Source organism: Callorhinchus milii, unplaced genomic scaffold (assembly GCF_018977255.1).
Source record: "Callorhinchus milii isolate IMCB2004 unplaced genomic scaffold, IMCB_Cmil_1.0 Scaffold2, whole genome shotgun sequence".
Lineage (NCBI taxonomy): Eukaryota > Metazoa > Chordata > Chondrichthyes > Chimaeriformes > Callorhinchidae > Callorhinchus > Callorhinchus milii.
The window spans coordinates 9,673,190-9,700,001 of record NW_024704743.1 but is presented as its reverse complement, the minus strand read 5'-3'; the positions used below and the strand labels follow the sequence as shown (position 1 = coordinate 9,700,001).

Genomic DNA, 26,812 nt, shown 5'->3' with positions numbered 1-26,812 from the left:
TCAGGGGAGGGGAGAGAAGGGAGGGAGGGAGGAGGGGGTAGAGAGTCGAGAGGGGAGCTGAAGGCACGGTCAAAGAGAAAGGTCTTGAGACCGGCCTTGAAGGAGGAATGCGAAATTTTACGCATTACAAGTACTCTAGCCTTTCATCAATGTACTCAGTTATGCTCAGAACTGGTTGGACAGGGAGCGCTGATCTCATTCCTGTTAGTCACATGCTCAGTTCTATGCCCCAGGACACCCTGTGAACATTGTACCCAGGAATCTTTTTGTGAACATTTAAACAAGCGCATTTACATATTTTTCTCAAAGTATAATTGACAGCCTGCAAAAACATAACAAAATGACCATCTGCACATTTGGGGGATTTTAGGATGAACAAGAGATGAAATGTTAAGAGTAAACCTTTCTTTGTATCCTGTTCAAGAATGCAAGAAACTGATAGTCTCTCTGAATCCTTACTCACAGCAGCAAAATTACCTATAAATATATTTAGCTCTGAACAACACTAATCAACAAATCAATATAAATAAAAGGANTTTTTTGGTGAATTTCAAAATGTCATTAGGAGAAATTGTGACAATGGCTTTTTCTCCCACCACTCCAAAATAAGATACAAGGCAGCCAAAAATCACTGCCAGACCTGCATTACTCCAGTGACATGTGGACACATTCACAAGTTATTTTCAAAACATTTTTAGGAAAACAATTTTGCACTAATAGGAGAGCCATTTGAACAGATTCCTATCAGAACAGAGTATCTGAGACAACTCACAAATTGTGGTGTTCATAGCAGCTGCACAATACCCTTCATGTACATGTTAAACTCATGAAGGGTTATTATTTAAAGGGGAAGGAAGCTCTAGTACTTGCTATTCAAAGTACCATCCTTAAGCCAAATGGAAAGTAACATAAGAAAACTGTTTACATAATAATAAATTGGTCACTCAATCCATGACTGTTTGTGGGGCACTGCTGTGCGCAATTGGCTGCCATATTTTGCCCCAAAATTATAGTCTAAATAATATATTTTACAGTGTATTCTGTGAAGCGTTCCTCTCCTGCCACTCCCTTTACAAACCTCTCTAATAGGGTTTCCATGCTGCCCACAGCGTGGAAACAGCTCTGGTCAAAGTGACAAATGACATTCTGTCCATCTGTGACCAGGGCTCCCTTTGTCTCCTCGTCCTCATTGATATCTCTGCTACCTTTGACACTGTGGACCACTCTATTCTCCTCCACAGCCTCTCTCACCTTAACCTTCAAGGTTCTGTCCCTGAATGGTTCAGATCCTATTTCTCACACCGGCTCCACTTTGTCTCCTCCAGCTCCGTACCATCTTGTGCAGTGTTCCTCAGGGCTTTGTCCTTGGTCCTCTTCTCTTCAACCAGTACATGCTCCCTCTTGGTGACATCATCCGCAGACATGGGGTCAACTTCCACATGTATGACGCCCAACTCTATCTCTCTGCCTCCACCCTCGACCCCAGGACCACTGATGTCCCGTCAGACTGCCTGTCAGACATCAAGTCCTGGATGAGAGCCAATTTTCTACAGTTGAACGTCAGCAAGACTGAGGCTCGCCTGATTGGCTCGCGCCTGCGCCTCCGTGCCTCAGGCACTGGCAGTGTCAGCATCAATGAATGCAAACTCCACCTCACTAAACCAGTCAGGAACCTAGGCATCTTGTTCGACCCTCAACTATCCTTTCTCCCCCACATCTGTGCCACCTCCCCACCTCCATAACATTGCCAACTCCACCATAGCCTCACCCCGCCAAAACCCTCATACATGCCTTCATTACAACCAGGCTCAAGTATGCTAACGTCCTGCTTGTCGGCCTTCCAACTCTTCCCTCCACAAGCTGCAGATCATCCAGAACTCTGCAGCTTGTATCCTCTCCCACACCAGGCTCTGTGACCCTATCACACCCATCCTTGCCCAGCTCCACTGGCTCCCCTTCCCTCAGGATCATTCAAAATTCTCGTCCTCACCTTCAAGGCCCTCCATGGACTTGTCAACCCTCTTACCTCTCCGACCTGCTAACCCCTTATCAACCTGTCCGCTTCCTCCGCTCAGCAACCTTCAGTCTACTTCATGTCCCCTGCCCGGCCCGCCCCACCATCGGTGTCGGGCCTTCAGCCTCACTGCCTCTTCTCTGTGAAACTCCATCCCACATTCCCTTCGCCTCGCTCCCTCCCTTGCTTCTTCAAGGCACGCCTCAAGACCCTCCTCTTTGAACATGCCTTCAGCCACCTTCCTACCACCACCCTCCCCGCCCTCCATCCTCCCTGATCCCAACCCCCTCCCACCCACCACCCTCCCCACTCAGATCCTAATCCCTGACTGTTTCCCGACGTGAAAGGCACTTCACAAATGTAATTTTGTATTGTATCGAAGCAAATGCAAGGATTATTATTACATGAAATAACCTTAAGTTTGAAAAATTGCCAAACCCCACCTGCTTCTCAGTTTGGCCACACCATTGTAATTCGAGAAGAGTCAATCGAGCCAGAGCGGCTCAATTTATTTCAACCTGTAAAGGCATTTTGTACCAGCTCAGAAGCCAAACTGCAGTGACACGACCTCACCCAGCATCAGGAATACATATGAATTATATGCAAGTAGTAAGGAATCATACAGTATTTAAAATTGAGATGAAGTTCAACTTAACCTTTATTCTACAGAGACCACCATCATTTCCACATTCTCAGAAAATCCTGAAGATTTCTCTTCCCTTCCAAGTCTCATTCTGGAGATATCATCTAGTCACCTACACTTCAAACCTCATGTCACCTTTACTTCCACACCTCATGTCACCTTTACTTCCACACCTCATGTAATGCTGATAAATGTCCTTCTCCTCCAGGTCTGGTCCTGAGCCACTACAGATTGCGACTGTTGAGAATATCTGATGCAGTTCAAATAATCAATTGTTCCAACAGCATCATCACTGCAGGTCATTGTGATTTCACCCAAAACATTCTAAATGCAAACCAGCATCAGCGCGGGCCCATCGTCTCCCTTCAACTTTGACTAAAAGAGCATCAAAACTAAACTCTACTCTAATTCCTTTGTACAAAACACAGAATATTCATTGTGACATATGTAAATGCGACACTGTGCACAATTGTGGAAAAATTCTTACATTTAGTCCTAAATGGGTTTCCTTTAAGAGCTACAGAGAATTAGATTCCAAATTAAGGCTTAATTTAAGAATTTTCCACAATTTGGGATGAATTAAATTTTAAGACAAAATTGCCTTACATGCTAAGGCATTTGGGACCCTCAAGTGAAGGTAGGATTGAGTTTGGCTGTGATAGTTGAATATCCTGCCAGCAATCATCAAGATTCACACATAAATAACAACTACTAGGTGAGGTATGAGAGGTTAACCATCTTCCCAACAACTGTCCTTCACTAAAAGGAAAAAAGCCATCAGGGACATATTCTGAAGAGGGAAGAGAAACTGGAGAAAAATTTAAGACTTTTCAGATTTTTTTTTATTCATGATCACCCATCTTCTGGAAACTGACCAAGGAAATATCAATGACTCTGCACAATGATTGGTTTCTGGAATTTTTAATAACAACATGACTAATCTTTGCATTTGATATCAGGCCTATGATGTTGAAAAATCTCAAGTAATTATTTGATTTATTTATTTATCTCAAGTAAGCATTTGATACAGCACTTTTCATGTCTTCTAGACATCTCAAAGCACTTCAGAGAGTATACTGTAAAGTGAATTGACTGTATATTTGTGGGCAAAACCCAGCAGCCAATTGTGCACAGCAATTTGGTTAAAGCATGCCATGAATGCTCAATTTATGTGGGGAATCGGTGGCCAGTGCACACAGAGAAATTCCCTTTTTTTTCCAAATAGTGTTACAAGATCTTTTAGGTCCACCTGAACAAGCACATGACTTCAGTTTGAACATCTCAATTAAGGGATGCAACTCCGTCCGCACATACTATTGCAATGGAGCCTAGACTATGTCCCAAAAAGTTAATTGCCTCAAAACATAACGTTTTGCTTCAGAGTATAAACATCTTCACCAAGAAGAAACTTTTATCAAAACATGGAGGAATGTATTCATTAGCTACAGAAGAAACAAAAAAAGGACTTTGATTAAACACATGACTGAACTTTATGCAATAAAGCTTGGGATTCCATGCCAAATATGAAAATTTAAAGACCAGGAGGTCAGCACACATCATATGAAGTACTGAAATGTGCAAGTATGCTATAAAAGCAACAAGATGCCAAATATGTCATTTGAATCGACAAATTTAGATTTTTAATCTGTACCTGTAGGAAGGTCGCCTCGACAGTATCTCCCTCCGCTTTTGTGAGTCAGTCACAACCTCAACCGAATCTCCAGACTCGTCTGTTTCCGCTATGGTTGCTACCTATAAATACACAAAGTAACGAAAGCTATTGGCAAAATAAATGTTTGGATAGTTAATAAAAACAAAAAGCACAGTGCCATTTTAATCATTTATTTAGAAAACACACCCTTTACAACTCTTTCCCCACCTCCCAGTAGAAACTCCATATAGTGAGTAGAAAACCTGAAACTCAATAGCCTAACTTTTAAACAGCTGTCTGTCCTTCTTATCTTACCATTTCCACAATTGTGATAATAATTCAGCCAATTAGCTAATCAATACTGTATTACCCCAAACTTTTTTTTTTCTATATGAGCTAGCCCCTTATATTGCTGCATGCAAGAAAACAGGAACATAGATCATGGGAGAGAAACTGATTTCTATTTATTTTTATTAGCAGTTGCCTGAGGTAGAGACAAATTCGGGTTCATTCAATTAAACTGTGTGCAGGCTAAATTTATTCAAAAACAACAACAACAAGATTCCATTTATTGAGCGCCTTTCACGTCGGGAGGACGTCCCAAGGCGCTGTACAGTTGGGTCAGGACCCGAGCAGGGGGAAATGGTCAGGGTGAGGGGAGGGAAGGGAGGGAGCGAGGAGGGGGGAAATGGTCAGGGTGAGGGGAGGGAAGGGAGGGAGTGAGGAGGGGATAGAGAGTCGAGAGGGGAGCTGAAGGCACGGTCAAAGAGAAAGGTCTTGAGACCGGCCTTGAAGGAGGAAAGGGAGGAGGCGGCGAAGGCACTGGGGGATGGAGTTCCAGAGCCTAGGGGCTGAGCGGCTGAAGGCCCGGCCACCGATGGTAGGGCGGTTGGGGCGGGGGATGTGGAGCAGACCGGAGCCAGAGGAACGGAGGGTACGGGCAGGTAGGTAGGGGGATAGTAGGTCGGAGAGGTAGGAGGGAGCAAGGCCGTGAATGGCCTTGTAGGTGAGGATGAGGATCTTGAATTCGATCCTCTGGGGGATGGGGAGCCAGTGGAGGCGAGCGAGGGTGGGAGTGATGTGGTCGCGAAGACTGGTGCGGGACAGTACACGAGCTGCAGAGTTCTGAATGACCTGCAGCTTGTGGAGGGAGGTGCTGGGAAGGCCGACGAGGAAAGAGTTCCCATAGTCCAGCCTTGAGGTGATAAAGGCGTGGACCAGAGTTTCAGCAGCGTGAGGGGTGAGGTAGTGCCGTAGTCTGGCGATATTCCGGTGCCAGTTGTGGCGCGGATATGAGGGAGAAAGGACAGCTCAGGGTCGAACAGAACCCCGAGGTTCCTGACCGGCTTTGAGAGGTGGAGAGTGCAGCCTTGGATGCTGATGCTGTCAGCGCCTGAGGTGCGGAGGCGCTGACGTGAGCCAATCAGGAGGGCCTCAGTTTTGCGCACGTTGAGCTGGAGAAAGTTATCTCTCGTCCAGGACTCGATGTCGGACAGGCAGCTGTCAGGACATCGGTGGTCGTGGAGTTGAGGGTAGAGGAGGAAAGGTAGAGTTGGGTGTCATCCGCATACATGTGGAAGTTAACCCCATGTCTGCGGATGATGTCACCGAGGGGGAGCATATAGAGGGTGAAGAGGAGGGGACCGAGGACAGAGCCTTGAGGGACACCGCACGAGACAGTGCGGGGGCCGGAGGAAAACCATTTGTGGAGACAAAGTGAAGACGGTGGGAGAGGTACGACCTAAACCACTCAAGGACAGGGCCTTGAAGGTTTAGGTGGGAGGACAAGCGGTGGAGGAGGATAGCATGGTCGACCGTATCGAATGCTGCCGATAGGTCGAGGAGGACGAGGAGGCAGAGGGAGCCCTGGTCACAGATGGTCAGGATGTCATTGGTGACCTTGACCAGGGCAGTTTCTGTGCTATGGGCAGCACGGAAACCCGACTGAAGGGGTTCGAATAATGAATGGGTGGAGAGGAAAGAGCGCAGCTGGGAGGCGACAACTCGTTCCAGGACCTTGGACAGGAAGGGGAGGTTGGAGATGGGCCGGTAGCTTGATAGCTGCGACGCATCAAGGGAGGGTTTTTTTAAGGTGGGAGTGATGGTGGCAGTTTTTAAGGGAATGGGAATAGAGCCAGAGGAGAGGGACAGGTTGACGATGTCTGTGATATGTGGGGCAAGGAGGTGGAGCTGGGAGATAAGGAGTGGAGTGGGGATGGGGTCAAGGGAGCAGGTGGTGGGTTTCAGGGATAGGATGAGTTTGGTGACAGAGGGTGGGGAAACGGGTACGAAAGTGTGTAGGGGAGGATGGGTAGGAGTCGGAGTGTGGGAGGGAAGGGGTGGGTGGATGTTGGAGGGGAAGTGACCGCGGAGCGAATTCCCTTGATTTTGGATTCAAGGAAATCCAGCATCTCCTCGCAGTGAAGGTTGGAGGAGATGACCTGCGCGGGGTGGCGGGGGGGACGGAGGAGTTGGGATGTGGTAGAGAACAGTAGCCTGGGGTTGTCCTTCGCCTCCAGGATTATCCTGGAGTAGAAGGACAATTTGGCCGAGGCTAGAGTGGAGCGGTAGATTTTGAGGAGGTCCAGCCAGATTTGTCGGTGAACCGTTAGGCCAGATTTGACCCAGGTGCGTTCAGCGGCCCGCATCTGGCTCTTCAGTGAGCGGAGGTGGGTGGTGAACCAGGGGGAGGAGCGAGAGTAGGAGACAGTACGGGAGGTGATAGGGGCAAGAGTGTCAAGTGTGGAGGAGAGGGTGTTGTGGAGGAGGGTGAGAGCAGAAGAGGGGTCGGTGAGGGTTGAAGGCCAGAGCGAGAGGAGTTCAGAGGACTCCAAGGCAGCGGTTACGGATTGAGGGGGTAACTTCTTCCAGGGGCAGTAGAAGATGGTGGTGGGTCTGGTGGAGGTGGGGAGTGGGGTGGAGGTGGTGAAGGAGATGAAGTGGTGGTCGGAGACGGCCTTGTCGGTGATAGTGACATCCGAGACACTGAGGCCCCGGGTGATCACCAAATCGAGTGGGTGGCCGTGACTGTGAGTTCAAATCACTTTCAGATGTGATATCTATGTTCTGTGAGCTCATTAAAGATAACAAATATTTTAAATTAAACTATGCTTATTGGAGAATTTAATGTTGTGGATTAAATTTAAATTATAATATGACAGAGCTGGAAAACAGTTTAAATTAAATCATGTCATACAGCAGCACAGACGAAATGAACTGATTGGCCTCTTCTGCACTGAATTTGTTTTTGTGTTTCTCATGAAACTTTTCATTTTTTTCAACTTTCCCCTCAGCTATTCCAAGCATCTTATGGTAACGATTCAGGAAATAACGACAGTGGCATCATTAGCTACTAATTTTTTTGAAAAAGTGGAGGGGCTGGGAAAGAAAAGGGGAGAAAGATGCAGGGGCAAAGTGGTCATTAAGGTGGATTTTGAAGGCAGACAGGTAGGGGGACAAGGTGCCAGTATTCTGTGATGGGAGTTCCAGAGAACAGGGACAGAATAACTGAAAGTTCACCCACCAATGGTACATAAAGCAGTTCGGTGTTGCTGAGCAGAAGGAATGTCTGGGATAGTAGGGTTGTAGAGGTAGGGTGGAGCAAGGCTTTGAAGAGATCCAAGCTAGAAGAACTAATCTCTACTTGAACTATTCTTGCATTTTTTTTTCTTTCATACTTATGCAAATTTGTGTTCGCTCATAAATCTCTCAGAAAATTAATAATCATTCCAGGAATCTCATTACCATCTCTCCACAACTCACCTCCGTGTAAACATTTGGTGAAATAGCTTCTCAATACTCTAGTGGGAAAAGGAACTGCCCGGTGCAGTACAGGCCAACTGACAAGAACAGTGAACATTCAAATCCTGGTATGTGCTGAGTTAACTAGTCTCTACAACTACAGCTGCTTGTTGTACAACAACAACAACTTGCGATTATATAGCATGCTTCACACAGGAACATCTTGGAGCGCTTAACAGTGGTGGAGCTTGATGCTGAACTGGAAAGAGAGGGGAGCATAGGCAGAGTCAAAGAGGAATGTTTACAGATGCGGTCTAAAGATGGGGAAGGAGGAGGCAAGGTGATAAGAGTATACAGTTAGATAAAAGGACAGGTAGACAGAGTTAATAAGTGAGTGATACCTTTTCGGGCAATTAAACAGTTCCTCTCCCCAGGCTCTGTCCTACTCCCCCCCTCAAAACTGTTGCTATTCCCTCTTCTCCTAAAATACCCACCTTTGATCCCTCGAATTTTGCCATCTACCAGCCCATTTCCTACTTGCTTTTCCTTGCTAAAGTTCTAGAAGGCGTTGTTGCAAATTAACTTAGCTCACACCTCTCCCTCCACTCCCTTCTAGAGCCCCTCCAGTCTGAGTTCTGCCCTGCCTACAGCCAAAGAGAAAGCGCTCGACAAAGTCACTAATAAGGACCTCTCTCTCTATGACCAGGGCTGCCTCTGCCTCCATGTCCTTCTAGGCCTCTCCGCTGCATTCAACACAGTTGATCACGCTATCCTTCTCCACAGCCTCTTCTCTACCACCTCAGTTGGACCACACTTGCCTGGTTCAAGTCCTACTTAACCATCAATTGGGGAGGACAAGTTTGCAGGGCTATGGGGAAAGAGCGGGGCAGTGGGATTGAATTGGATACCTCTTTTCAAAGAGACGTCACAAACACAATGGGCCAAATGGCCTCCTTCTGTGCCGTATACCTCTATGATTCTATGAATTTGTCTCCAGAAAAAAACATTCCTTCCTCCCCCACACAGTCACCTGCGATGTACTCCAAAGTTCCATCCTTGGCCCCCTCCTTTTCCTTATTGATATGCTCCTTCTCAGTGACGTCAACCATGGAGTAAACCTCCACATATATGCGGATGGCACCCAAATCTACTTCTCATCCAGCTGAGACTCCAGATCCGCTGATGTGCTGTAAGCTGATGTCTGTCAGACATCAAGGCCTGGATAGCGCAAACTTCCTGCAGCTGAACGTTGACAAGACGGAAGCCATACTCCTTGGCTCCCATTATGTCTTCTCTCCTGCGGCTCTGATCTCCTGAGCCTCTCCGGCCTTTCCCTAAGACTTAATGAACCTGTACATAACCTGGGTGTCAGCTGTTTGACGTCCAGCTGTCCTTCCTCCCCCACATCCGGTCCCTAACCAAGACCACTTTCCTCCACCTTCATCACATTGCCTGTCTCCAAGCATACCTCACACCCAACGCACTTGAAACCGTCATTACCTCCTACCTCGACTACTCCAAAGCCCGCCTCACTGGACCTCCCAGCTCCATTACCCACAAACTACAACTGATTCAGAACTCTGCCGCTCGTAATCTTAACCACCCACACACTTTGTACCCCCATCACACCAGTCCTCTCCAGGCTTCACTGTCTCCCTATCATAGAACAGATCAATTTTCAAGATCCTCTCACTCATCTACAAATCACTTCATACCTTGGCACCTCCCTAACTTTCTGACCTGCTCTCTCCCCAAAAAGCAGACAGGCTGGTGAAATTTTAATAGATCACTGAGGTAGGGAGAGCAGGACATGAAGGGCTTTATACAGGTATTCAAATTTGTGAAAATGTTAGATGATTCTAAAACTATAACTAACCTGAACAGTCTGTATCTGTGGTGACTGAATGACAGAGGGTTGTGCAGCTTGGATTACTCCCTGGACTTGCACAGTCTGACCAGAAGGCAATGTTACAACAGTTACAGCTGGAGACCCTGAGGAAACTGTAGTCCCAGCTATAGATATCTGCAACAACAAAAAATATTTTTTTAAAAACACAGGTTACATAAATAATTGAACAGCATTTAATCATTTTAGAATCTGAAATGCGAAAAAGATTTTACTGAAAATTACAATTGAGAACTGAAACTATTGGAAAGTACTGAATTAATGTGGCACACTGCTATAGATTCCCATATCTCTGATTTTCAATGCGTACCAACACTGAAACAAACATTAAGATTACAATAACCAAGCTACTCAAATATTAGAGACTGGTTTATTACACAATAAACAAACTGAAAGTAAACATTTTGTATACTAAGTTATCATTGGCTGCAAACTATCTTCAAGGCTGTTAAACAAATGATCAGAATTAGAAAATAGCCAATATCCCATTGACCAGACCGCTTCTTATGCTCAGCACCATCCTGCTTCATATCTCCCACCCTATCCACCCCACCAAGCACACTTTCAGCCTTCGTGCCCCCAATCTTTAGAACTCCATCCTGAGCCCTCTGACTTGCTCCCTTCTAATAATGTTATTCAAGGTCTGTCTTGAGATGTACCTCTTTCCCCTCGCTTGGCTCCCACCCCCAGTTTAGATGCCCAGCCAGTTCTGTTAATTGCTGTGGGAAGTCCTCCTTGTAAAAGGTGCTATATAAATGTCAATTTGTATTTGTATTCTATTGTAATAACTATCTCATTCATTGTTGATATGTTTTGTATGCTTGAATGGAAAAAATATACCAATGGCAGACCTCCACTCCAACAGCACAAGCACTTGCAAATGTGCCCATGACACTGGTAGGGAAAAGCACAACAGAAGAAAATATTAAAATGCCTTCTCCATTAAAATGAATGAATGAGGACAACAGTCTGGAATGGATTTAAACTCAATTTATGACTATCATATTCTTTTCTACAGCTAGTGCAAATTCTCTGCTGGAAAGTTCCTGTCCATTAAATCATACTCTTCTGGTAGATGCCACCTCAATTCTAAAATTACTGGATACCATGTTGCTGACATCCTATCAATAACTACCAGAAAGTGAGACAGTATTCACAAAACAGTGTGCTACCAAGACCTGGACAAACATTAAAATGTTTCTTTTTTTTTAAAACAAATTGTAAGAAATATGTTAAATATTTCTAAAATTATCAAAAGGAACCAGAAACTATAGCCAAGTACTTTTCCTGAGTTATTTCAAGTTTTTAACCCTTGGCCTGAGTAATGATTGTTCTCCCAAACTGACCAGTCATCCATTCCAACAATGAAAATGTTAATACTACATAAAACATCAGGTCTAGCTATTATAATGCTAATTTAATACTATTCAAATAAAATTAATGAAAACTATTTCAAAAATTACACATTTGCTTTCTCATCTTGCCATTTTTCCTATTTGTTTTTTTATTATGTTAACTTCAGCTGCATTCTTCTAATAAAATATATTCTATTTTATTAATAATAATAATCCTTGCATTCGATCTAGTGCTTTATTATGTCTCACAGAGCTTCACAGGTTTGACTGTGTATTTTGTGGATGAAACTTAGCAGCCAACTGCACACAGCAGGGCCCCACAAACAGTCGCTGAGTGGACTGAGTGACAATTTTTTTTAGGGATTACCCCCAGAAAGTGATCCGCCATTTCACTAACAACCAGTGTTCCTACTTATGCTAGGTGAACAGAAGCACGTGGAGTAATACATTATTTGAATGAAACTTTAAATCTCGTCTTAAAGTGCTTGTTCTAGTGGATTGGGTAGACATTAAAATATCCCATTACACTGTTGTGAACAAAACAGAATGTTCACTGGGTGTTGTTAAAAGGAGTAAATTAATCCTGCATCAGATTTTGTTACATTCTTAGTTTAATGCTTATGTTATATGTGTAGTATTTCCTGTAATGGTATTTACCTTACATTTGGACTCTGGAAAGTAAATGGGTAGCTATTGTTAGTCTAATAGCTGCTGTGTAGCTAGTTCATGTCACAATATAAATCTTTTCAAATGACATGTAGCATCACTAAATCCAGCACAAGATTACTGTAACCAAGATTCATCACTGTCCAACAGATTCACTTGCTTCAACAGGGAACACTGGCAAAGAAAGCACAAGTTTTAGATCATAGAGAATCATAAATAAATTATGTTTATGGAACCAGCACAAGGAAAAATCCAAAATTTGTAAATAGTCCATGATAATTTTTTGAAGGTAGTATTTCAGGAACTATTCGCTAATTTTTAAATTCAATCCTACTTATAGAATTTAAGGTTGTGGCTCTGATCCATTCCATTGTTTGTCTCAACAAAATGTCTCTGACTTTATGGACATTTTCATTTCTAGATGTACTAATGATGCTTTCAATTCATAATATTTCAAAGCTGCAGCCCCTTTATGATGCAAGCTAATAGCCAAATGACTCATACTTTGAATCACTCAATATTCAATATGGGTATTTTAAGTGTAGGACAGGGCACAATTAGTTTGATTACCTGTGCAATGGTAGAGATTTGATTCTGAGAATTCTGAGTTTGTATCTGGATGGATTCTGTCACTGAATCGTTTACATTGCCATCTTGCTGATTTTCAACTGTTTCCATGGTCATTTGTCTGCAAAATGTACAATACAGAAACCACATTTGCATCAGAAAGCACATAGTAAAATTCACGTAGATATATTCAGAACCTAAATAACTAAGTTATGTTCTTCATACATAGATGAAATTCAAAATATGCTAAAATACGCTGCAAAAGGACTGTGAAAGTAAAATACACATTGGTAAAGAGCAGAGACCCAGAATTCTTCATGGTCTTAGTTTTAAGGCCAATTGTCTTAAACGTTTAAGATTGTGTAGAATTGAAAAATTCTTAAATTCACTTTAAACTTGTATGTCAGTTTTCAAGAACTGTAGAAAACTGGCTTCCAAATTAAGATTATATGGTGTACAGCAAAGAAGTGGGATTTGGGAGTACTGTAGAAAACTGTACTAACTGGGTCCACTGATTATGATATGTAAACAGTGCAGATAATGGGTCATCTTGTAAATATAAATTGGTTACAGTGCTATCCTAAAACTTCTTCCATCAAGAGTTACATTGTCACTACAGTACCATATTTACCAGCTCTTCTCTGCCTTTCCTTTTTCTCTGACTTTGTGGACATTTTCATTTCTAGAAATACTAATGTTGCTTTCAGTTGCATAACATTTCAATGCTGCTGCCAAGTGAAAGTAAAATCAATTACCATATAAGATATTTCAGTTTCAAAGGACAAACCTCTGCAATGCAATATAATGGATTTGTATTTTACAATTAGGATCACACTTAAATGTTGCATTAAAGTAGTGTACAAGATTGCACAATAAAGGTTACAATCCAAATATTTAGAAATTATTTTGGGATTAACAAATCACTAAATCAGGAGATTTGCAATATTTACCTTTCAAGGTTGCATGCTGCATAAATTCATGTTTTTACAAAGAAATTACTGTTACAAGTAATCTGTTTTCATTGCTGTTTCCTCTTGAACTGAATGTGTCCATTTTTGAAGTTGTGCAAAACAAATGTATATTGTTTGAGATGTGAAAAACGTGTTTACTGTCCAAGTTGTACAAACGTGTTTACAAAGGGAATTAACTAACAAGCAATACTGTAATTGCACACATAAGTTAAAAGCTTTGGTTTCACTGCTTTGGACAAATGCTACTAAATATATTACTATTTACTGTTTGCAAAAAAGATGAACCTACATGACTGTGGGCGACTGTTGTTACAGGGCTAAATTAATTTAAAGGATCAACCCTGAAAAAAACTACGAAACTACAATATTACATTGAATGTTGCTTCACTAAAGGCCTATTAACGTAACAATGCATCTCTAGCATCCCTCCTATTGGGATAGTCAATTTTATATGTAAACCTGCAGTATAAAATTTTGTTTTGAAAAATATGAAAACTTCATGGATAAATGTTTAAACCAGACTTCACCCTCTCTTGAATGTACCACCAGGAATAACAAACAAGATTCATTTTCTAAAAAGGATAGAATACAACTACCTCACTGCCAACTTTACATTAAAAAGTATTTTGTATCAGTAATAAAGTTTAATTATAATTGTGTAGCCGTGGACAGTCAGGTGACTCCTGAAATCCACTTAATGTTCTGCAGTTTAACAAACCTTATTTCAAGCCTCAATGTGCTCACAACCATAATCAATATAGAATTGCCCTCATTTTACCACAATCAAGATATTGAGAAACAATATCTTATATATTGAGAAATAATCTCCGGAATTAGGCAAGCAGGATGTGTCCCTCCAGGGAGAGATTGTGCATCCCATTCCAATAAATATTTCCATGAATAAATGGGGTGCATGAAGCTCAGTTGGGTTTGGATACTCAACCATTGTGATGGGTTTCCATATGGTCAGGTACGGGCTGACTAATAAAAACAGTGCTCTGTAGATATTCAATCACTTTCTCAGATTTATGTTCTATATCTTTAGTTGTACAGCCTAACTCAGCTCCATTCTCTTTACTACTGTCAAACTTGTTGGTTTCAGTGATCCATCAACCAGAAATCCTTAATGCCGGTGTTGTGTCCTGTAGATTAATACTATTTAACTATTCGTTTTTCCCCAATCTCATCACTGCATTTCCCACATTAAATGAACATTTATCATTTCCTGAGTTTCCCAAGTTCAGTTATCTCTTCAAAGAACTCTAAGAGATTGGCAATTCACATTCTCCCTCTCTCCCATAAAGCCATTCTGATTCCCTCTTACAATGCTATATTTCAGCAGGTACTTTATTATTCCCTTTCACAATATCTTCTAATAGATGGCACACTCATGGGCTAGTAGTTCCCATGATCATTTGCCGTTTTGTAAATTGATGTTATGTTATGTTCTCCAAAAATATCCTGTAGAAAATAAGTAATTTCAACATCTACTTCCTTAAGTAGCCTTGTGTGCACCCAACAGGGCAGGTGTCTTATCCAACTACAAAGCTTTAAGCCTGGAACCTCTTCACCTACACTATTTATTATACTTAGAATCTCACCTCATTTTCCACTTGGAATGACATTTCTCTCCGCCAGTCCTGATGCTAACAAATAAAGTTATCCATTTCCTTAGGTAATTCAATATTATATCCTCTTTTGGATCCTTCAGGGGACTTATTATTACATTAATCATGTTTGTTGCCAATATATTTATAAAAGACATGGTTTTGCTGGGGATAGCAGAGCATGGGTGTCAAAGCCAGGCAGACATGTACATGTGAAGAGAACACGGTCCCACCATGGAATCAGATCTGGGTGGCAAAGCTCTGGTTCCATGACATCATGCAGCCAATATCTGGGGACTGAGCGCAGGTTCCAGTTCAAGCCAGATACCCTGCCTAACCCAACAATGCCCTCCACTGGAGAAGCATCCCTCTCCAGATGGCAAAACCCAACTCCTCCCCACTGGGAGGACACGTTAGAGCAGTCTAGGGGAGTGGACGAAGATATAATCTACCTTGATTTTTAAAAACCTTTTGACAATGTCTTGCACAGGTCTCAAAAATTAGAGTTGTGGCAGTAGTCTCTAGGTGGTTAGAGAGTAACAGAAAGCATAATCTTTAATAGAAAATAATCCAATGGAGGCCTATACCCAATGGGGTCTCTGTGAAATACTGTTAATTATTCTATTTATTATAAACATACATAATGTTTATGCTTACTTATGTAGTAAGTTATGGTTGTGATCACTGATGTGATGGCACTAGAAATTGGAGCCAATCAAGTATCTAGAGAGGCGACAGACAAACTGCAAACTGATCTAAATAGGATATTTCGATGGGCAAAAAGTAATGAGATATCCTTTAATATATGGAAATTAAGTATCAATATGCCTCAGCCAACAAAAAACAACTTTGACTACCCTGAATGGTGGAAACCCCCACTCCACCACCCGTGCTAGGCCCACTCGCACTGAAGCTGATTGACCAAGAATGGCATTTCCTATCTCAAATATTGAAGTGCTTCCGGATCTAAAACCATAGACATTGGCAGCACAGAAGGCCACGAAGCCCATCATATCAGTGCTGGCTGTTTTAAAGAGTAATAATTTCATTCCCGTTTACCTGCCTTTTATCCATACTCCGACAGTATACTTCTTCAGGGTACCACGCCTGGAAGAATTGTATGTACAAGAAAGGTGTGTGTGTGGGGGGCGGGCACCATTACAATGAAGGGCTTAAGGAAATGAGCCTGTGGTCTTGTTGAGGTCTTCGACATTCAATACAAGTGACAGATGGCAAATTCTTCAGTGTGTGTATTCCATAACTGGAGACCCCATCTTCAAGCTGGATAACTCACTTCTATCTCGGCGTGAGATAGCATTTCACCACACAGGGAGTGATCGACAACTGAAACAGGCTCCTGCGTGATACTATCTGTGTAAGTAACATCCACCCATTCAAGAAATGTTTGGACAGATTGCCAGTTACAGACAGGAAGCCTAACTCTGTCACACTTACATTGCTGATAGCAATTATAATAGGGTATAGGGGTCATTGAAGATGAGCTCAGCCATTCTGTAGATCACTCAACTGCTGGAGATAAATGTTCCAGACCTTATTCCTTAAATTGCCAGCAGGGGGTGAAGGAATGAGTCGGGCAGGTGGGTTGGATTCCTGAGCTCCCCTTGTGAGTGGGTGGATTCAGTGTAGTTGTATTGTTGAAATGAACGTGGAATGGGGTATAGGTGTCAGTCTGGCCTAGCACCATGCGTGAACTTGTTTGATCTCAACCTTTTTTCTTTCATTGTATCTATGCGATTTACTCTACTATTCCCTAGTTACATAATATCAGATATAATCTCATCAACCTCTTATAGAAGAATCATGTATATATGACTTGCTAGATCATGTAGCAGTCCAGCATTACACCCAGAACCTTTTTTTGCTCCTTCCCCCCAACCCACCCCCATTATAATCCTCCAAATAATCTGGTCATCCATAACCATTGTATTAAACGATAAACACTTTTTTTTCAAATTCCCTAATTTGAAAAAAGTTTCAGAGCAAAATGGTTCTTCTGGACCTGGTCGTCAACAGTTAAGTTTCCTCCCTTAATATTGCTTACCGCAATCCACATGTGTTCATGTTACTGTCACCCAATGCAGTTTCATCCATTTGATTTGTCACGTGCTCCATCATGAACATTCATCCTTTCCACCCTGCAGAGCATTCTATTTTTCTGTAAGTTGACCCCCGCATTCTACAATGAGCAGCAAATTCTCGTGATGCCAATGTTACACATTCACAATTAAGAGCAGGAATCCAGATTTCTAATTTTATTCCTAATACCTAGTATTTATCTACAAAATGGGCCACCTGACCACCACTTGTTTTTAATGAATTCAAGATCCTCATCCTCACCTACAAGGCCATTCACGGCCTTGCTCCCTCCTACCTCTCCAACCTACTATCCCCCTACCTACCTGCCCGTAGCCTCCGTTCCTCTGGCTCTGGTCTGCTCCACGTCCCCCGCCCCAACCGCCCTACCATCGGTGGTCGGGCCTTCAGCCTCTCAGCCCCAGGCTCTGGAACTCCATCCCCCAGTGCCTTCGCCTTGCTTCCTCCCTTTCCTCCTTCAAGGCCGGTCTCAAAACCTTTCTCTTTGACCGAGCCTTCAGCTCCCCTCTCGACTCTCTTCCCCCTCCTCGCTCCCTCCCTTCCCTCCCCTCACCCTGACCATTTCCCCCCTCCTTGCTCCCTCCCTTCCCTCCCCTCACCCTGACCATTTCCCCCCTGCTCGGGTCATGACCCAACTGTGCAGCGCCTTGGGACGTCCTCCTGACGTGAAAGGCGCTTTATAAATGGAATCTTGTTGTTGTTGTTGTTGTTGCTGTGAATTTTCCTTCAGTTATTGCACCTCCTTGCTAGTTGCCATAGTGTCTATATTAAGTTATCGAATCCTGTATCTTAGTGATTGGAACACTCGCCTCGCAAGTGAGAGGACCTGGGTTTGATTCCCAGGACAAAACATTGGGCAAGTTTCCTTACTCCACACATCTGTTCACCTAGCAGTAAGTAGGAACCCAGTTGTTAGTCGATTGGCGGATTGCTTTCCCTTCAAAAAATAAATAAATAAATAAATAATTTGGGCACTCAACCCACAACTGTTTGTGGGACACTGGTGTGATTAATTGGCTCCCGCGTAGCACCCAAATAATACAACAAAGTGAATTTATATAGTGCCCGGATGGTGTTTCAGAGCGCTTAATGTAAGAATAATAATCCTTGCATTTTATATGGCGCCTTATCACAACTTCGAGTCGTCTCAAAGCACTTCACAAAATTTATTATGAAGTGAATTGACTATATTTTGCGGCTGAAACGCAGCAGCCAATTGCACACAGCAATGTTCCACAAACAGTGACCAAATTATTAATTTTTTTTGAAGAGATTATTACCCTCAGAAAAGCGATCCGCCAATCGGCTAACAACTGTGTTCCTACTTACTGCTAGGTAAACAGAGGCTTGTGGAGTAAGGAAACTTGCCCAACATTTCGCCCAGGGAATCGAACCCAGGTCCTCTTGCTTGCGAGTGCTCTAACCACTAAGCTAAATATACAATTAATTCACTTTACAGTATATTCTTTGAAGCATTTTGAGGTGTATTGAAGATGGGATAAGGCGCTATATCAAATGCAGGGATTATTATATATTTATATGGACATCTACCTTGCTTTCTTCAGTTCTAACATCTGTGCTTTCTATCCTTTCCTTCAACTGTTTTTTGGTCCATACCTTCCTGCTTTACTTGTTCCTTTCTGTGTTTGCTAATAATTTAATCTGGTTTCAGGACTCTATTTACGCACTTAGTGAAAACATTGATATTATTTCTGTATGGTTGAAGCCCCTCCCAAATGTATCGACATTTTTCAGCACACGACTATAAAAGCAGAAAAGCATGTTTAATGGACTCCAGATCCAAAACATAAGAGAAGTAATCACGTCACCAGCTGTGAAAACTTGGTTGTAATAAAAGTTCCGCCACTCTATTCCAACCTCAAAAAAACATTTTCCCCACCAACCTAGATTTTTCTCATATCAGCCATATGTGGCAAAAAAAGACAATTGGAGAATAAATTAGCAAGAATTTAGAACCGTGGACCCTTCCCACATTTGGGAATATTAACCGTCCCAAATTATTTAAAGATAGGGGTTTAGCAGCAAACTTTTCATGAATTAACAGCAATCCATAAATCTGAGCTGGATTCATATCCAGGAGGCCAGTAATCCATAATATCCTAGGGCAAATTGTTTACTGAGTCCAATGAGCAGTCCTCCGTGAACACAGTATGTACAAGATATGCAGTGTTCAGTTCATGGATTTAAGAACTGAAGGGCCTGAGAAGTTAGTTGGGCTGTGTATATTTTTATAACTCTTACATGGTTTGTCATTTATACATTTTTGTTATTGTAATAAATTGTAGCTTTTTTAAACATTTCTTATGTAAAAAAATATTTTTAGAACAGCCGCGATGGAAAGAGTAGTGTAGGTTTACTCGGGGTAAAAAAATCAAAAATTGCTCATCAGATTCGGTAAAGAATTTGTCCTAGGAAACTGAATTGTAGTTTTCGAGAACTGGCAGCTTACAGCTATCAGGATAGACTGGATAAATTAGGTGTATTTTTGCAAGAGACATTTAAAAGAGGACCTAAATAGAGATGTTCAAATTATAAAAGGTTTGATAAGATTAGCAATAAATAGGTGGTTGGAGAGTTTGTAACCAGATGTATGTAACCACATGTATAAGTTAGCACGAGGGATACAAAAGAGAATTTAGGAGGAACTGCTTCAGCAGACGGTAATGAGAATCGCTGCCCAATGCGATGTTTGAATCAGATAGTATTGAATGCATTTAAGAGGAAGCGAGAAAAATAGAAGGGAGGAAATGGAAGGGTATAAGGTGTGGGTGGAAACTCATGTGAACAAATTGTACCAAACAGCCTGCTTCTGTGCTGTACATTCTATGTAAATCTATGTTAACTTACCTTGAGGTAGTCAGTTAAAGGTAAAATGTTCTTAGCAGTAACAATGTGGCATATGCACTAGCAGTGCAGCTTCACTAGTATACATAACTAGAACCATAAAACAAATAACATAACCCAATCACCAAGTCACTGTAAATTTCAAAATATCAACCCACTTAAATAAATCTTATTATTTTATATTATAGAATACCCCTTACATATCCATTGTATCCAAGTCAATCAAAAATAGAAATATCTGGAAGAAATTGCCTCCCACATCCCAAATACTCCACACCCCATGCAAAATCTTCAGCTTCCTACCAACCTGAATGTTTGTAAGACACAAGGCTTGCTCTGTCAAAGAGCCGGCACAGACTTGATGGGCCGAATAGCCTCCTTCTGTGCCGTAACATTCTATGAATCTATGAAAATCTATAAGGCAAAAATTCACACATATTCTACATTCCAATACCAAGAGAGGAAATCAAACAAAGTGCATTACAATATTGTTTAATAAAGTGCTTTATTACTTAGAACTCAGGGCATACAATGCAGACAATTTTTTTGTACATTGAAATATTATTAGTTATATTTGTCATAAGGCTTTTCAGTCATAAAGTCAGGCAGCATTGAATTTAGAGTAAAACCAAAATTAATTTTGTACGATTTCAGGATTGGCTTTCAAAACGTTCAATCGTTCTACATCAATTAACAACCGAGACCCTTCACAGTGGTAAGCTTCTACTTTCAACCATTTCATCAAGGAAAGGGCATCAAGTCAAAACTTGGGTCAGAAGGAAACTTCAACAGGTCACTCATCCTGAGTCACTTCAACACATCTCCGAGTAACTGGCTATATGAAGTAGTGGCAGAGGGCTTGGGAAAAAGTTGTTTACCAAACCCTCTGCTGGATAAAACTGTGCAAGACTGAAAGGGATGCAAAAAAGGTTCAGTTAGATTGTAGGAAGGAATTTTAACTTAATTTTATTTTCTTAACTGTGGAGGAGCAAAGGGATTTGGGTGTCCATGTTGGCCTTTATCAAAAGTGGGCTAGAATACAAAAGGTGAGGAAATTATGCTTCTGTTGTACCGAGCTTTCGTCAGACTCCATCGGGAATACTGAGTTCAGTTTTGGGCACTGCACCACAGGAAAGATATATTGGCCCTGAAGGCGGTACATCGCGGATTCACCAGAATTATACCAGGGCTTAAAGGGTTAACTGGGGACAGATGGCATAACGTGTTTTGTATTCCCTTGTGTTTAAAATGTTGAGGAATGATTTAACTGATGTGTTTAAAATGAAAAATTATAGGGTAGATACAGAGAAACTACTTCCTCTGGTGGGAGAATCCAGGCATAACCTTTGAATTAGAGCTAGGCCCATTAGGAGTAAAATCAGGAGGCAGTTTTTCACAAAATGGTAGTGGAAATCTGGAACTTTCTTCTACAAGACTGTGGATGCTGGATCAATTCAAATTTTCGAGACTGAGGTCGATAAGAGTTTTGTTAGGTAAGGGTATTAAGGTATAGAGAGCAAAGGTAAGTAAATGGAGTTGAGGTGCAGATCACATGGCAAAACAGGCTCGATGGGCTGAATGGCCTACTTCTATGTTCATAAAATCCTTCACAATTTTTAACAAAGAGACAATAAAAACTGAAATTAGAAAACGTTGCTTAACCTGGCATTCACAATTATGGAACTCAACAATTATTCAGCAACTATTCCAGCATATTTGCATATGCCAATACTATTCACACCTCCAAGATGTTGTGAATACTGCATAAGAAAAAAATGATCAGCCACATTTGAGTTGCAAGGGGATATCTCAGCTACATCATTCAGTGACTGTCCAACGTGAACCTATATGAAAGAAAACTTTAAAGTCAAAATCCCAATTAGTCCAAAGTAGGAAGGAAATGAAATGGATTGGGTCCTTAATAATGACCAGAAAGATGAGCTAGAAGAGCCATTTCTGTTCCAACATATTCTCATTTAATACATTCTTGAACAGTCCCTTGCAATCTATTTTGGTTCTTATAAAATGTATATAAAATATTCATATACAATACACATAAAAGTAAAACTCTGGAGAAAACATCTCTAACCTCTCTCCTGAAGCAACACGTCCATGAAATAAGAAATATACTTTCAGTATAAGATTACAATTATGTTTCAGGGCTCTACACAGTTTAGCATACGTAAGATTAGATAAACTTTTTTAAAAAATTATCTACGCATGCTAAACTTTTTTAAGAAAAAAAGATAAACACCAAGGTTTATATGGTCAATCGCAAGGTCCAGAAAGAGGAGAAAAGTGCAGGATAAATTAAATGGTTGGATGACTCTGGCTGTAAAACTAAATAGCTTGTAGGAAGGAAATGTTAGTGACCCATGATACCAAACCAAATCCATATGGTCTGGAATCTGAAACCTCCCTCAAAAAGTATATATTTATAATTTAATTAAGCACAACACCAAAACATTTTCTGAAAAATAATTATTTGAAATGATGCACTTATTTTCTGCTAACGACTTTCTCACAGGTTTTTGACTTTCTCTCATATGTTTTGATTACAATTTTAATTTAAATAAAGGCCATTATCAAAGTTATTGTTTATAAGCCTCTCTATATGAAAATACTAAAGATTATCATAGGAAATGAGTGAAGTTCAACTGTAAATTTTCTGCAAATATTCTTTCAAATTTTGCATACATTAGTAAAGAATATCTAATTAGTTTGTGGCCAAAATTAAATTTGATACCAGAGAAAACCAGCTTTGCATTGCGTTTAATAGAAGATTATTTTGGCAAACTTCAATCAAGAGTTATTGTTCACAAATACTCTACAAATTTGAGATGAACATTGGAGATAACTTTGCTTGGAAATCAAAAAAATCTGAAAAGATGGTATCGTGCCTGCATTTCATATTACTAAAATAATTCTGCAGAGCAACATTTTAAAATAACATCAATGGCATTAAATTACTGTTTAATCCAGAAACACTGGACTAGGAAATCAAGAATTACCTTGGAAAAGTAGAATAGCTAGTTTTAAAAAATGCCATCAGTAGAAATGCACAGCAACACATTTTAAACAAAAATAATTTCTTGCAAAATAGCTCATGATAGTCTGAAGATTTAAATAAGGAACTGTCAAAACAGAACTATACTCATTTAAGGAGAGACATAAAATCGATTTGCAGAAAGAACCTAAAAATAATAGTTTCAAATGTGAACCACATGCAATAAAAGTCTTGGCTACAAATCTATACTGGTATTTAAATAAGGAGCGATTGTACTGCTGAGAGGTGGGTTCGAACAAATTAATGTAAATACTGAGTACAATTTAATAATCTGCCTGCCACCACCCTTGACAAATGTCTGCAATATTTCCAGCAATCATTACAACAGGAGTACTATGAAGCAATCAAATGGGCTCTCTGATGTTGATGGGGGCTGCGGCTCCGTCATGGTAAGGTTCACAACAGCTTTAAAAGCTGCCTCACTGCAGAAATAATAAAAATAATATAGTGCCTTATTGCGTAGTTAAGATGTCTCAAAAGCACTTCACAGGATACACTTTCGCTTTGGAGGTTGAGAAAATAAAATGGCGGCGGTTGGACTCTGTATTTCAGGGGTGAAACTTGGCAGCCAGTGGGACCCAAAGACAGCCATGGAGGAGTGACCAGTTTTATGTGGGGGAATGTTAGCCTGGACACTGAGAGAGAGGAACTCCCTTTTCTTCTCTAATAGTGTGAAGGGATCTTAACATCGACCTGAACAACCAGTAGGGACCTCGGTTTACAGCGCCGGGCTGGCAAGGCGAAATGAAGCACCGGCAATGCCGACAAACACAGCCGCTCGATCCTGTGCCAAACTAAACTGCACTCGGCAAAGACGCTGCGCCATTTCCAGAAACTTCCAACCGCCGCCATTTTATTTCTCATCTTCCAAAGGGAAAACAATCCTTTAATCTGGTCTCTCTGCTAAATTAAAACAACCTAAATCAAACCAATCGCAGTTAATATTCACCCGAACGCAAAATTTCAGAAGTATCTGGAGCACAAAAGTTGTTTTAAAATGTGTTGCGAGTCACATTACAAACAATGGCAGGACCCGCCCCGCGCTGCGGTTACTTTCAAATTTTAAAAATAAACGCTTCTCAACAAACTCGTTCTAGTGTATGTATATATATATATATATATATAGATATATGCATATATATATAGAGAGAGAGAGAGAGGGAACAACATTCAGGCGCTTTTTAAAAAGGACGCAAACTAACATAATTGCACCCGTTCCACAACGGAATTCTGTCCCATGGTTGTTTTAAACGACAAGCGAAAATCTTAATTTTAAGACATTTAAAACGAAATCTGCCTAGAAATCCTGAGCGAGCGCCCTCGACGTGGGTCCAAACAAAAGTCTAAACCCCGAGTCCAGCCTCTAACAGCCACAAATAACCTTATACCTTCACCCTCCCGACGCGGAGCAACTAAGATCACTACAGCTGAAGCATTTCGCACAGATTAACATAAACATCGACACACACAAAAATCCCATTTGGGAAAAAAAATCCGCAGTCCTGCTTAAAAAAAATTAACAACGCCACAAAATTCGATACTCCATCTAAACCACCACTTTTCTTTTTTTTAAAAATCAGCAATTAGTTCTCCGAAATCTGCGTATTTATGCCCCCCTCGCCGAGCTGGCAGCGATGTGACCCCCGGAGCCGATCTCCTCGTCGATTCACGACCCCCCGAGATGATAGCAACGGCGATGCCTTTTAAACCCTCTCTAAATAACTTCCCCGTCTGCCGGCTCCGGACCGTCTCTGTGTGCGTCTGTCTCCCTCTCTCTCTGCCCTCAGTCATGCTCGTCTTTTCGGTGACAAAGTCTAGCCAGGATCACGTCATGTTGTTACACTGCAGCAGATCATGTTGTCGCAAGTGGACAAACGTCAGGAGCTTTAACATTACAAAAAATGGGCGGCTAAAGCGAGAGGAAGATATCGCACCCTACCCTGCACCCTATATTATTGCCATTTAACGGAGGGGAGGGGGAAAGAGACTTTCCAAAATATATATATATATTCCTTTAAAGCACTTTCCATTCCATCTACGTTAAAAAAACCGGGGAATGCTCCAAACTGAACCGAAACACAAGGCACAAAACGGGAGTCCCTCCAGACACCAACGAACAGTCAAGAGGCGTGTTTCGTACATTTCAGTGTAATCCTTCAATGAGAACTTGTCAAATCCACTCAGATTTCAACCGCTTGTTACATAATAATTCATATGTAATTTATTACAATAAGACGCGGAAATGAACGAGCTTCCTACCCTCACTACCCACCCTCTCCCTTTCTGTTCGTTATCAGTCGTCCGATGTGCTCCTGCCACGAAGAGTTCAAACAATAAAACCGCCGACAGCGACCTTATTTCCCCCTCTAAAGTTTTGTTTTCATTGCAAAATAAAAATGTATTACAAACTACTCGAGACAGGAACTGATTTTATTTTTTGTGGTCTGGGGGGCGATTAGGAAGAGAAGTAAAAGAAATAAAACCCATTCATGTTATTCCAATATCAATCCCACGGATGCATCACCCCACACACATCCTTTTTCCCAGCACGTCTTTCAATTTCATTATCTTGTGGCAGCAAGAAAATGATTCGCGTTCAACTTCTTACATATAATCTTTTATTTAAATGAAAAGGGGAAATTATACATCCATCAGACCTTGTTGAATTTCAAGATGGGAAGGAGGTGAGCAATTTCATCTCTAATGTCACTCACTCAACCTTTACCAAACCCTGTTTGTGTTCTCTTTAATAACAAGCAGCTGAGTTGCACTTGCAACTTTGTATTTTTGAAAAAAGGGGAAATAAATTGTTTAATATCACACCAGCTTCCCACACCCCATGGGCTGTAGCACGGCACCCGTTGCCCTTTTACAGAACATGCTCTGTCCCGAGCTGGTTTATGGCTGTGCCAGGTTGGCGGCTCTTTTCAATCCTCACGTTCAAATCATTGCAAGAGGGTTGGGTGGTTAGTGGTGGCGGGGAGAAACAGCGAGAGGAAAGGTGACCAGTTGTTTGGAATGAGGTAGGAAAGAGAGAAGTTGGTGAGCGAGGATGTCGATGAATGACTGACTGCTGCCTCTTGTCCTGTCCTGTCTATCTCCACACTCTTCCCCCCGCCGCCCGCCTGCTTGTGTACGTGTGTTGTTGTTGTGCCGCGGTCTCCATTGCGCTCTCACTCACTTACCCCCTTTACGTAGTCTGCCTCGTCACCGCTCACGGGACGCCGCCAGTGGATGGCTCTGCACAGACGTAGCGGCCACGTCAAAACAACACACTGAGAGCGTCACCCGCAGTCCCTCAAAGAGGCGAGGACGCCTTACCCGCCCCGCGCGCCTCGATCCCTCCGCCGCGCCCACAACTCGACGCCCTATTGGCCCATGCTCCCAACGGACCGGCCTTCTACATCTCGCGAGAGCGCGCCGCCAGCTCCCATTGGCTCCCGCGCTCCCCCACCCTCACCCATCGCGCTGAGCCCGGATCTCATTGGGCCAGCGGCTGGCGACTGGTTGGTTGGTGGATATTGATATAAGGTGAAGCGGAGGAAATGGGAAGTTTCGGGTTTCCTTTTTATTATGAATTAATGTGTAGTTCAAAGAGCGAGATTTAACCAGAGCACTGTCGGGCGCAGGCCTTTTCTGTCTCT

General features: G+C 41.9%; 1 protein-coding gene across 4 annotated transcripts in view; it reads right to left on the bottom strand.

Annotated features, from left to right (window-relative positions):
- LOC103178641 (cAMP-responsive element modulator) overlaps nt 1–26,490 on the bottom strand; it is a 56,553-nt gene extending 30,063 nt beyond the window's left edge. For all 4 annotated transcript variants that reach the window (XM_007893488.1, XM_007893487.2, XM_007893489.1 and 1 more), the window contains exons 1-4: nt 26,354–26,490; nt 12,547–12,664; nt 9,926–10,072; nt 4,309–4,409 (exon numbers count right to left, since the gene is read on the bottom strand). In XM_007893488.1, coding sequence (XP_007891679.1) covers nt 4,309–4,409; nt 9,926–10,072; nt 12,547–12,660 — 362 coding nt within the window. In that variant the 5' untranslated portion in view covers nt 12,661–12,664; nt 26,354–26,490. The remainder of the gene's footprint in view (nt 1–4,308; nt 4,410–9,925; nt 10,073–12,546; nt 12,665–26,353) is intronic.
- Nucleotides 26,491–26,812: the final 322 nt, after the last annotated feature.